Source organism: Agelaius tricolor, unplaced genomic scaffold (assembly GCF_023055355.1).
Source record: "Agelaius tricolor isolate 1412-34295 unplaced genomic scaffold, bAgeTri1.0.p SCAF_8, whole genome shotgun sequence".
Classification (NCBI taxonomy): domain Eukaryota; kingdom Metazoa; phylum Chordata; class Aves; order Passeriformes; family Icteridae; genus Agelaius; species Agelaius tricolor.
The window spans coordinates 3919486-3931661 of NW_027269268.1; the positions used below are offsets into that span (position 1 = coordinate 3919486).

The following is a 12176-nucleotide window of genomic DNA, read 5'->3' on the forward strand; positions in this document are numbered from 1 at the left end:
CACCTTCCCCGTGTCCCCCAGAAATCCCGGTGAGGCATTTCCAGGAGGCCGGGAGAGCGCCGCCGGCGCCAGGCTTTGCGGGGTTTGCGATGGGCGCACCCTCCAGCAGAAACTCCAAAAGAAAGAGCCCGCGTCCGTCCCAAAGCCGTTCTGCAGGTCGAAGGACGCTGTTCCCTGGGATCCCCTTTTAGAGTGGCATCAGAGACTGGATAAAAGCTCGGAAATTCCTGCGCGGTCCTTTCCAGTCCCAGGGAATTTCGGTAGCGTGGATCACGCCGAAGCGATTTCGAGATCGTATATGTGCTGTGGTGTCCCTTAAAATTCTCGCGAATAAAATCAGCGCGTAGGTTTTCTTTCCCCCCACTAATGACAGTCATTCGGACAATTTATATCGTACGGCGAGAGCTGCAGCACTGACCAAAAAAAAAAAAAAAAAAGAAAAAAAAAAAAGAAAAAGAAACAGGAATAGGGGAAAAAAACCCAACACCACATTTGAAGCAGGAATTGACATCCAAATTTTTAGACTCCCATATTTTTAATGTTATGAGAATCTCCCTTTTAGGAGACGCTGCGTTTTGTCGAATTAATAAGATAAATGTTGAAAGCATATTATATGCAGCCTTTAATCCTAATGCAAGGAAAATCGTAATTATGTGGAGGATAAGTGAATTTGAAAGCCAAACATCAGCCCACTCTCTGCAAACCCCGCTCCGTTCGCCCCTGGAAAACGCTTTGTCTCTTTCTCTCTCTCTTTTTTTTTTTAATTTTTTTTTTTTTTTTTTTTTTTTTTAGTTTAAGGGGTTTCAAATTCTATTTTTAATTATTCTTTTTTTTTTTTTTTAATCTGTTTTGTGTCTGAAATGACGACGATCAGGGAGGGACCGGTAAACACTTTTCCTCGCGATAAACCCCTTATTTCGGCATAGAGCATCCGCGCCTCTCTGTTCCCTGAAGCTGCGCGCGTGTCGGTGAACGCGGGAGCCCCGCGTGTGCAGGGGGAGAGCCCGTGGCCGCCCCCCGCCCCGGAGCGGCTCGGAATGGGCGGGGGGCTCCGGCCGGGGCTGCCCCTGCCCCGCTCCGGCGGGGAGCGCGGGGCTGCCCGGTGCCGCTTCCCCGCACGCCGGGCCTTCGCCGGCCGCCGGCAGCGCAGGAGGGCCGCTCCACTCCGCGGAGCCGGGCACGAGCATCCCCACTCGGCTCCGTCCCGCCGAGGAGGTTTTTATCCTGCGTGTCCGATTGCCCATACCTGGCAGGTGCGGGGACAGAGCGGGAAGCCGCCGCCGGGATCCCGGCGCCGGGAGGAGCGGCCGTCGGGCACCCCCGCTCCCCGCCCCGCATCCCCGCCGGGCCGAAGCGGAGCCGCGGCCCCAAACACGCTCCCGGCCCCGGCAGAGGGTCGGAGAGGGAAGGCGCCCCGCGTTTCCCACCCCCTTCCCCGGTGGTGCCCGGTGGCGGCGGGTCCAGGTGAGGGGCGGGCGGGCGGCGAGCGGGCAGCCCCGAAGGGGTTAACGGGAGGGACGTGGGCTGTCACGCGTCATTGGGCAGATTATGTGCAGCAAACAAAAAGTGTGTGTCTGCGTGCCAGCCCCTCACTGCACCGGGTCCGTCTGCACCGCGCGCCTCCCGCTCCGCCGCCCGCACGGCCCGGCCCGGCATGGAGCGGCGCTGAGAGCCCGAGGCAGCCAGCCCGAAGCCGCCTTTGTGCCACTGTCGGGGCGAGGATTATCCCCACCGTCCCTGGTGAGTACCGGCGGAGGGGCCCCGCCGCCCCCCGCCGCCCCGGAGCGGGAACAATGCCGGGGATGGCCGTACTGCCGGCGGGCCTGCCCGGGCTGCGGGGACCGGCGGGGGAGCCTCCGGGAGCGGCCCCGGCGCCGCCCGGCCCGGACAAAGGGCGGCCGGGGGGAGGCAGCGCCGCGGGGCCGGGGGCGGCCCGGGGAGCCGGGGGGATGCGGCGCCGTGGGGAGCCGTAAGGGGCTCGCCGCCGCCGGGAGGAAAGTTCGGCGGGGGCCCCTCGCCGCCGGTGGTTTCGTTTGGCGAAATCGTTCCTTCGGGGAAGGGATGCGCCGGGCAGCGGCGGAACGGGGAGGGCGCCGGGGAGGCGGCCGGAGCGCCTTCCCCCCCGGCCTCCGTTCCCGGGGAGGGGCCGGGACCCCCGTCGCCGCTCTGGGAGGGGGTAAAGTTCCCGGCGGTGCGGGTCGTACCCCGAAATCGCGGGGGGAGCGGCGGCTCGGCGGAGCCGTGCCCGGTGCGAGCGGCGGCAGCCGTCAGCAGGCGCACCGGGAGGAGCACCGGTCTTTTCCCGAGCCAGCCCCAAATGACGGATTTCGATGGCAGATGGGGCGGGGGGAGGCAGCCGTGTGCTAATCTGGTCGGGAAGGGCGAGGGCACCGCAGCCGGCCGCGATGCTCCCTCCCCGGCCTCGGCGGCGCCGCCGGCCCCGCACCCTGCCCGCTGCCCGCGCCCCGCCAGCTGCCCGCCGCCCGCATCCCTCCCCTCGTAACGCGCGGCAGCCGGGGCTCTCACCCTGCTCCATAAATAAGCGTGTCGAGGTAAAAATAATTACCTCTGCTTGCTGCTTTTAATTAAAGTCTCGGAGGGAAAGTGCTGGATTATGATAATGAGCAGCCATACGTTCCCCTTGTCGCGCGGAGCGGGAGGTGAGCTGACACGCAATCGGCGACAATGACAAGCCGCTGGAACCCACCCGCTCCCCCGGCGTAGCCCGCAGCCCGGCCCGGCGCCGGGGATTGCACGAGGGAGACCCGGCGCCTGCTCGGGACAGGACCTGGCCGGTGGGATTCCCGGGTCCCTGCTCAGAACCAGCTCCGCCGCGATATCTGAAAAAAAAAAATAAATCGGCGCGGCAGAGTCCCCGCACCCCGCCTCTGCTCGCAGCTCCGAGACTGCTTTAAATTTTTTTTCAAACGGGAGAAACTGCTCGCCTGCTTTTTTTTTTTTTTTTTTTTTTTGTCTTTCTGTCTTTCTATCTAATTTTTAAAATTATTTTGGAGGTTTTTTCCTAATGTTTTATTTATTAATTCAAGTCGATTTTATTTTGTTTTCTGGGGCATCCTGGTGTACCGCTGAGCGGGACCCGCTGGGGTAACGGGGCCCCTCTCTGCCCCTCTCTCCGCCCGCAGGGATGGAGGACGCCGGCGTCCAGCGGGGAATATGGGACGGGGATGCCAAGACGGTCCAGCAGTGCTTGACTGACATTTTTACCAGCGTTTACACCACCTGCGACATCCCGGAAAATGCCATTTTCGGCCCCTGCGTCCTGAGCCACACGTCCCTGTATGACAGCATCGCCTTTATCGCCCTCAAGTCCACCGACAAGCGCACCGTCCCCTACATATTCCGGGTAAGAGTCGCTCGTCCCCGGGCCCAGCCGCTCGCCACGTCGGCCGGAGCCCGCACGCGTCCCCGCCGCGGAGCGCAGGTGAGCCCGGGGAGCCCCCGCCGCCGGGAGGCTGTCCCCGAGGGCAGAGCCGCGCCGCAGCCGCCGCTCCTACCGCTGCCTGGCCCCGTGCTGTTGGTCGGCCAGTCTGTCTTTCGGTCCGGTGGATTGATTACCGCGGGTTTTCAGGTGGACACGTCGGCGGCCAACGGCTCGTCGGAGGGGCTGATGTGGCTGCGGCTGGTGCAGTCGGCGCGGGAGCGGGAGGAGCAGAACCTGGAGGCCTACATTAAGAGCGGGCAGCTCTTTTATCGCTCCCTACGCCGCATCGCCAAGGACGAAGAGCTGCTGGTGTGGTACGGCAAGGAGCTCACCGAGCTGCTGCTGCTCGGCCCGGCCCGGGCCCCCGCCCGCACCAACGGTGGGTGCCCCGGGCGGGAGGAAGGAGGGGGATCCCTGCCGCCGGGGGGAATCGGGAGGCGGCGGGGGGCTTCGGGATCCCCCGCTCCCGATCCGCAAACTCTCGGCGGGCATCCCGTCGGTGGCCCCGGCTAAAGGTGCTGTCTCTCTCCCTCTCTCTCTGTGTCTGTCTGTCGTGCCCACCCGACGCAGGCTCGCCGCCCTACGCCTGCCCCGAGTGCAGCCAGCGCTTCCAGTTCGAACTGCCCTTCGCCGCACACCTCCGGTTCCGCTGCCCCAAGAGGCTGCACGGCCCCGACATCGGCCCCGCCGCCGAGGCCGCCGCCGCCAAGGACGGCGCCGGCAAGGAGCAGGAGCCCGGCAAGTTCGGGAAACCCGGCGGGCCGCCGCACCACCCATTCCCAGGGCCCGACGGCGGCCCCGCCGCCAGCACCAAGCCCTCCACGGACTTCCACAACCTGGCGCGGGAGCTGGAGAACTCCCGCGGCGGGCGCGCCGGCTCCCCGGGGCGGCCGACGCCCCCCGAGGGCGGCCCTGAGGCGGCGGCCGGGAAGGCGAAGCGGCGCTTCCCCGAGGAGGAGGAGCGCGGGCCCGGCGCGGCGCGGGGCCGCTTCCCGGCGGAGCGGCCGGGGCTGCCGGCGGCGCCCAAGGAGGAGCCGGGCTGTGCCCCGCAGCAGCAGTACCGGGCCGCCGGCTCCTACTGCGGGCTGGAGGAGGGCGGACGCCTCTTCGCGCCGCCCAGCCCGGAGACCGGCGAGGCCAAGCGCAGCGCCTTTGTGGAGGTGAAGAAGGCGGCCCGCGGCCCCGAGCCCGACGGCGGCCCCGAAGAGGGCCCGGAGCGCGGCTCCCCGGGCGCGGGCGGCGCGGAGCCGGGGCTGTGCCCCCGCGGCGGCGCGGGGGGCCCGCTGGCCGCCCGCCTGGACGGCGGCAGCCCGGCGCGGGGGAGCGCCTTCAGCACGGTGCCGCAGCTCGGGGCCGGCCCCGGCGGTCCCGGCGGCGGCGGCGGCGGCACCGACGAGAGGAAAAGCGCCTTCTCGCAGCCCGCCCGCTCCTTTCCGCACGTCCCGCCGCTGGTGCTGGGTCCCAAGCTGGGCGGGCTGGGCGAGCCCTGCCCCGACAGCGCCGCCGCCCCCGCCCGACTGTACGCCGCCGAGGCGCTGGCCGCCAAGCTGCCGGGCGGCGGGGAGGCGGCAGGCGGCGGCGGCGGCGGCGGGGGGCTGCCCAAGCAAAGCCCCTTCCTCTACACCACGGCCTTCTGGCCCAAGAGCTCGGCGGCGGCGGCGGTGGCGGCGGCGGCGGCGGGGCCGCTGCAGCTGCAGCTGCCGTCGGCGCTGACGCTGCTGCCGCCGTCGTTCACCTCGCTGTGCTTGCCGGCTCAGAACTGGTGCGCCAAGTGCAACGCGTCCTTCCGCATGACCTCGGACCTGGTCTACCACATGCGCTCCCACCACAAGAAGGAATACGCGCTGGAGCCCCTCGTCAAGCGCCGCCGCGAGGAGAAGCTCAAGTGCCCCATCTGCAACGAGTCCTTCCGCGAGCGCCACCACCTCTCCCGCCACATGACCTCCCACAACTAGCGGGGACACCCCCGTACCGGCCCCGGGAACACGCCCGGGACCCCCGCGCCGGGGACACCCGCGCCGCCCGCCTCTCCCACCCTTCCCCTTCGATGCACGCGTTTCCACAGTCCGGGGAGGGGCGGGGAGGGCAGCGGGTGAGAAGGATGAGAAGGTGAAGAAGAAGAAGCAGAAAAATGAAGGTAAAAGAAAAAAAAAAAAAAAAAAAGAGAGAGAGAGAGAGAGAGAAAAGAGAATCACCGGGAAAAAGAAAAAAATGACTTAAAAAATACATTTTTTAAAATGTCATATATTGCAACATATTGATGCATTTGTCATACGTTTCTACTTAAATTATTAAGCACTTATGGTTTAGATGTAATAATAATTCTATGTCAGGGTAAATTTTTATTTTGGATATGAAGCTAAGGGCGAGGGGAGCGCGGCGGGGCCGGCGGGCGGCGGGCCGGGGTCCTGCATGCACCGGGCGCTACCCCCGTCCGGCCCCGCCCGCGCCCCTTCCCCCCAAGTGTCACTGGTGCCCGTGGAATGGAGTCTCGGTAGTTCCGTGTTTACCTTCCCTTTCCCGTTTGGGTTTGGTTTTTGTTTGGTTTTTTTTTTTTTTTTCCTCGCCCCTCTGAACAAAAAAAAAAAAAAAAAAAAAAAAAAAAAGATTTATTAAACTTTATAGTTTATCCGGGTATGTTGGATGCTTTGACAATAAATGACTTTATTTTCTTCAAAGCACCTGGACGTTAATCGATGCGGGGGAGTGGGCGGTGACGAAGGGGTGGCAATGGGGTCCCCGGCCGCATCGGGCCGCAGGGAAGGGCAGGAAAGCCCGACCACGCCGCCTGTTCTCTGTGCTCTCCTTCCCCGCTCCCCTGCCTCCCTCCGTTAGGGCCCTCCGACATTCCGACATGTGTCCGTTCTTCCTCTGTTCGTCTTTGCTTTCGTCCGGCATTTTATTCAGCCTTTATCTCTCTCCTTCATCCTGTCCTTCCCTTCCTTTCCTCTCCCCTTCGTCTTTTGGGTTGTCTTTAATTTCTTTCATTTTACCTTTCGTTTTATTTCTGTCTTTCTGTGTTTTGCTATTTTCCCACCTCCCCTCTCCCAGCAGCCCGTATTGCCCCAGACCCTTGCCACGGCTGTGGGTGGTCGCGGGCTTGCAGGGTGGGCACAGCCACGGAGGTGGCCCGGAGTTTGTCTGCGGTGACAGGACCCAGGGAAGCCCCCAGCCCGCAGTGTCGTGGGGTAGGGAGCGCTTGAAGGGGCCAGGGGTGGGTCCCCTCTGTCCTGGTGCATTACCGTGGTGGTGACATCGCAGCCAGGGGCACCCGGGAGGGCCAAGACAAGGGGGACACTCCCGGGCACGGGTGCACAGCCTGCAGCGGGTGCGTTCAGTGCCAGCCCCGCTTTGGGGGGCACGGGGGGGCACCGGGGCACGCACAGCCCGGGGATGTGCAGGAAACCCATTTCCACACACAGGCTGCCATCACCCCGGCACCGATGCTTGCCAGGTAACTGGTAGGGAAAATACCCCAAAGCCGGAGCTATGCAAGGCTGGAGCCCACAGTGTCACATCAATGGGGTCCCGGTGCCACCGGCGTCGGCGGCCGTGGGGTTTGGGGTTTTCACGGGGTACGCGTGATGCAGCTTCCCGCTGATGTTGCTCGCTCTCAGCGCGCTGACCCCAGCACCCCGGTACCAGCAACCTCCAAGCCACGCCAGGATCCGGAGCTGCCCCCTGCTCTCCTTCCTTGCCTCTGGAATACACATAGCCTCACCTGCCGCCGTTAATTGCAGGGGCGAGACGCTGATTATCCCGTGGATTTTCTTTAAAAAGCGGTGCCACCCCTGCGCGTCCCGCTTTTGAGGGCTCTCCGGGATGCTCCCCTGGGCTCCGGGGGATGCGAGCGGGCTGCGGGAATGCCGGGGGCGGCAGCGGCGGGTGGGCACCGCCACCTAGCGGGGCCGCCGCGGGGCTAGCGGCTGTGCTCCGGGCCCCGGCGGGCTCCTTCCCCCGGGGATGGTGCTCAGGACTCCTCTGTCGCCGCAGCTTCGCCTCTCCGGCAGCCCCGGGCCGGCTTTGGGGCCGGCTCCCTCCCGCAGCCGGGGAGGTTCACAGCGGCCGTGTTAGTTATGCTCTGCCTGGCTCCCTGCGCTTGTCCGGGTGCTGCTGCTGCTGGAGGGATGGTGCTTCCCCTGCACGAAGGTGCGCTCGGGAACCCAGCACACACCCGCAGGTTTCAGTCTCCTCCATCTACCCCAAATATTGTATGGCTTTTCACAGCCGTGTGGTGCGCTGTGCCCCTGCCCTGGCAGCCTCCTGCAGCACCGTGCTTTCTGTGCGTTCCTTGGGACTCTCTCAGAAGGCACTCTGCTGAACCCCAGGACTTCTCCCACTGGAGTTGGATCAGGAATTGCAATCAGCCCCCTAAAAGCACTGTTAGACAGGGCACGCGTGGTGCAGCAGGTGCCTGCATTGTTACTGCCTCACAAAGCTCACGCTGTTTCTGTCTAAAAGCACAAAAATCTACAGGCTAGGGAATTTAATCCAAGACTTTGTTTTGGTGAAATCGGATATCGAACTCCAAAGTGATAAATCAAACTCCAACTGATGCTTCCTGCACAAGCAGAACGTGCTGTAATAAGGTCAAGCAGTGCCCATGATCCTGACGAGTTGGGCGTTGTATGGAGAGGGTTCCCCTTGGGCCTTTTGGGATCAGGGCTTGGCCACAGCACATCCCTCATTCCCCAGAGCCATGCTGGCTCTCCTCAGGTCAGCAAGGGTACCATTGCCACATACTGCTCCTTTGTCATCATTTCTGCTGCTTTGCTGCTTGGGAAATAGGAAGAGAATTTTTTTTCTTTTCATATTTTTTTTCCTTCTTTTTTTTTTTTTTTTTTGTTCTTTAGATGTTTTTCCCTGTCTGTGGTTGATGCTATGCTGTGTCTCTGCACAGCATAGAAGCTCGCTAGGCTGTGGCACCAGCTGGCTTTCCCCCATGCAGGGTCGTCACCCGACATCACAGCCCAAAAAATTCCCTTCTGGGGCATCGCCTGGGCATTTCTCTGAGACAGAGCTGCCCCTGTAAGCCTCTGCCAGAGCCCACAGATGCATTTGCCTCTGAAACCTACCCACAAGTGGCATCTTTGATGCGCTGCAGAGGAACAGCAAATAGGAGCTGGGAGTAAGGATGAGCAGCCTTCAGATTTGGGGAGCCCCTTCCCTGTGCCCTGCAGCCCTTAGACTGCTCCATCTTCCCTGTAGCTGGGCCACGCTGCAAATCACAACAGTGATAATAATTCAACAAATCCTGATATCAGTGCTGTTCCTGGGGAGCAGAAGGCAGCTTTGCACCCACAGAGGTTTCTGTTTGAAGGCAGCCACGGGCAGCAGACCCACAGGCTGAGCACTTTGGGCTGGAGCTGGGGCTAGCTGCCTGCCTGGGGCCTGATCCCCTCCTGCCCAAGCCAGCAGGAGCTGTGCCTGTGTAGGTTTGGGAATGGATTAGCACTGGGCACCTGAACTGCCCACCAGTGTGGGCTCGGGCTGTACAGAATGTCACTTGGATTCTGTCCCTTAGGTCTGGACAGAGGTGTACAGGTGAGGATCTCACAACCCCTGAGCATCCTCACAGCCAGCCTGTGGAGTCCACCCCAAAATCTGTATGTTGGGTTTTGTGCTGTGTGTGAAGGTGCCGAGCAGCATGCCGGACAGACAGACGTGCTGCCACTGCTGCGAGGAGACCGAGCTCCTCTGTGCGCAGTGCCCATCTCCAGTTAACCTCTCACTGGTTACGTTTGGAAAATCAGCTACTAGGATTTCACTGCAACACCAAGCTCTGGAAAATGCTTTGTTCAGCTGTGGGTGTCTAGGAAAGGCTGAAGTGGTTCCCTTGTTTGAAAATGCCATTAACTGTATGGTATTCCTTCCCTGCTTTCCCTGCTGCTAAGGACCGATTTGGAGTGGGGAAAGACCTGGGCAGTACAGAATGTGTTAGTGGTGTGCTTAGAACAAAGACAAACAAAAACCAAAACACGGGGGGGATGTTTCTGTGAGATACACTGCTGCCCTGCAGAATGCTGGAATGCCTGGAGTGCTCTGAGCTTTATTTAAAGACATAGTGCTTTTCGCTTGTTAGAATTTTTCTTTCCTTATCCCGGTGGCTTGTGAGGTGGCTTCTGAGTGATCTTGGTGACATTCGTGCCCGTGGGGCATGTTAACCACTTGCACCTGTGCTTTCCCCACCACCCGAAGGTAATAATCATCTTAATTACATAAGAGGAGGACAATCATCTTAATTGAATTCACCTGTTCTAATGCACACCCTCCCTCCTGGTAACAGGTTTGGACAATCATCCTAATTAAATTAACCTTTTTTAATGCACCTCCTCCTGGTGCAATGCTTGGTTCTGCAAAGCTCCTGGAGCAGCTGTAGTTCTGCGTGTTTTGGGAGAGGGGACTCTTCCAGAGGGACGTGTGGGGGGACCTGGGGACCAGCCCATCCCCCTTTGACTGTGGTGTCTCCTTCAGGCACATCCTCACTGCAGGGGTTTTGTTTCTAGGCTCTGCTGGCTGGTCTCATGTCTCCCCACGCTTGGCCTGGCATATTTTTAAGTGGCAATTTAGCAGCACCAGGCTGACATAGGGAGGGGGGAAGCACCTCTGCAGTGCAGCTCGCAGGCCCGATGCTCTGCAGCAGATCAAACAGGCTCAGAAGAGTCCTTCTCATCTTCAGTCAGGGAATTTTACACTTGAAACACAGCTTTGCCTCCCCATTTGCTGAGTTTTCTCTGTAACTGAGCCCTGAATAATTTAAATAACATAACATCAGCATTAGGCTTCCGAAGCTGCTGGTGTGTGTGAGTGAGGGTTGCTACTGCCAAAGGCAATTACACACAATTGCTCTGGGAAGTTCACTATTACGTCTGCTTATTTATTTAGGTTTAAACCTCGTGTTTGGTTTGTTGTTATGTTGGTGTTCTTTGGGGCTTTTTTTGAGCTGTGCTGCAGGAGTGCCTGGAGTATTTGAAATGGATGTATTAGGCAGGGGAAGAATTAGGAAGCACCCAGAACCACACATCACTGTTTGTGAGCTCTGAAGTATCACAGTGAGGATGAAAACATACCTCGTGCTATGGGGACTTGTGTGAGTCACTTCTCCATAGTGAGGGTGGCTGGGTGTTGCTCTGAGGGGCACAAGGGAGTCCCCAGGGAAGGGGGATGATGTCCTGCAGCTGTCCCATTCCACAACAAGGAGTGCAGGCAATCAGTGAACCCCCAAGGGCTCTGCTGCCTCACTGGGACCCCCCCAGAAAGGGTCAGGAATGTTCACTGCAGTGGGGGTCCTTCCAAAAGCAGGTCTTGGGGACCAGCCTGGGCAAGCACACCTGGCTGGTGCGACTTCTTGGTGGCCACCCACCCCACCCCCCTCAGAGGTTTGGGTTGTCTGGGAATTCTTCAGGGGGGAAATAACAGCAGTGTGAGTGAGCAGAGGATGCCTGGCAGCCAGGGTGATGCCAGGAATGCTGTTGGAAACTGTGAGGGTGCATGATAGGGTGGAAGCTGAGGGGGCTGGACTTGCTGGTGAACCTCTGGCCACAGAAGTTTTCTCAAGGTGAATATCCCTGGCCTGGGCATGCAGGTGCCTCCTTTCTGCTCCTGGCCTGCTGCTGTGCCCGCTCACCCCCAGGATGGTAACTCCGAATGTTTTTGAATTTGCTTTTTACTTTCAGGGGCAGAAGTGGTTTCTGCTGCCTCAGATGGAGAACAGGGATTTTGCTGCCGTGATCCTGTACCAGCTGCAGCCTTTACACTAAGATGCCCAAGAGGAAGTCCTCCTGGAGCAAGGTGGCCTTCTCTCCTCAGCTGTGCTGCTACAGGAAGTCTCACACAAACACCACTTGAGAGGTGAGGAAGTCCTGCAGCTCCTCATCCTTCTCATGGATCTGGATTGAGAATCAGCATGTGCGTGTAATTCAAGAGGAGGTGGGTAAGTGGAAGTCATGGCTTTTGCCAGGCTAACCACTACAGCTGGGAGAAGTAAACAAGGTTTGAGTGCCCTGACCTTCCTGCAGGTATGTGCATCTATATATAGGGTAGTCTATGTATACATGTCTATATATAACGCCGTGCATATAGCTCTGTGGATATAGATATCTGCTGAGAAATGGTTTGAAATGGCAGCAATGCTGTGAGATCATCTGCTCGCACCAGCCTGTGCCAGGTGTCACCCAGGCTGGATGCAGCTCCTCAAGCCCGTGTCCCTCCCTCCGTGTGCCCCTGACCTTCAGCTTCCTCGGAAGGCAGAGGTCACCCTCCGGCATGCCACCGGCTCTGCCTCCTTCCTGCCGAACCTGATCCCTGCCTGGACGAGCCCTCCAGCCAGCAGCACCCCTGGGCAGGCCGAGGGGCAGCTCCTGGTGGGGTTTCGGGGACAGCCCCGGCTGGCAGCAGCGCTGAGGGCACACAGGGGCGGAGTGGGGGCTGCGGGCTGGGCAGGGCGTGTCTGACCCTATTGGCTTTGGGCGAGGTGAGGTTTCTCCAGTGGCTTTGAGGACATGGAGCGGCCCTAGGAGCTGAGGAAAGCCTAATCCATGCAGAGCTGTGCCAGGAGGATGGATGGGCTGTTGCTGTGTGGTTGGTGTGTTTGTGTTTGGGGAGGAGCTCGGCGATGGTGCTGGGGGACACCGGGCACATGTGCTGTCACCCTGATGGTGGCGGGAGGCTGGGGCTGTGTACCCCTTGCCTGGGAACCAAGGAGGATGTTGTGGATCGATTAGGGCCGCCACCA

The 12176-nt window shown here is 60.4% G+C and overlaps 1 protein-coding gene across 2 annotated transcripts; it reads left to right on the forward strand.

Moving 5' to 3' along the window:
• Positions 1 to 913: 913 nt before the first annotated feature.
• On the forward strand, positions 914 to 5617 carry PRDM8 (PR/SET domain 8). 2 transcript variants are annotated; one of them, XM_071431404.1, is made up of 5 exons: positions 914 to 1253; positions 1586 to 1740; positions 3144 to 3364; positions 3590 to 3821; positions 4013 to 5617. In XM_071431404.1, the coding sequence occupies exons 3-5, from the start codon at positions 3146 to 3148 to the stop codon at positions 5395 to 5397; spliced, it is 1836 nt and encodes a 611-aa protein (XP_071287505.1). In that variant the 5' UTR covers positions 914 to 1253; positions 1586 to 1740; positions 3144 to 3145; the 3' UTR covers positions 5398 to 5617. The 2 variants fall into 2 exon arrangements, with proteins under 2 accessions (XP_071287505.1, XP_071287506.1); XM_071431405.1 differs by lacking the exon at positions 914 to 1253 and adding an exon at positions 1280 to 1464.
• Positions 5618 to 12176: the final 6559 nt, after the last annotated feature.

Excerpts from the sequence above, each read along its gene's own strand:
- PRDM8 (XM_071431404.1), top strand. The coding sequence starts at position 3,146 with ATGGAGGACGCCGGCGTCCAGCGGGGAATATGGGACGGGGATGCCAAG. Across the intron at positions 3,365-3,589 it reads CCGTCCCCTACATATTCCGG|GTGGACACGTCGGCGGCCAA; the intron begins GTAAGAGTCGCT and ends GCGGGTTTTCAG. Across the intron at positions 3,822-4,012 it reads GGCCCCCGCCCGCACCAACG|GCTCGCCGCCCTACGCCTGC; the intron begins GTGGGTGCCCCG and ends CACCCGACGCAG.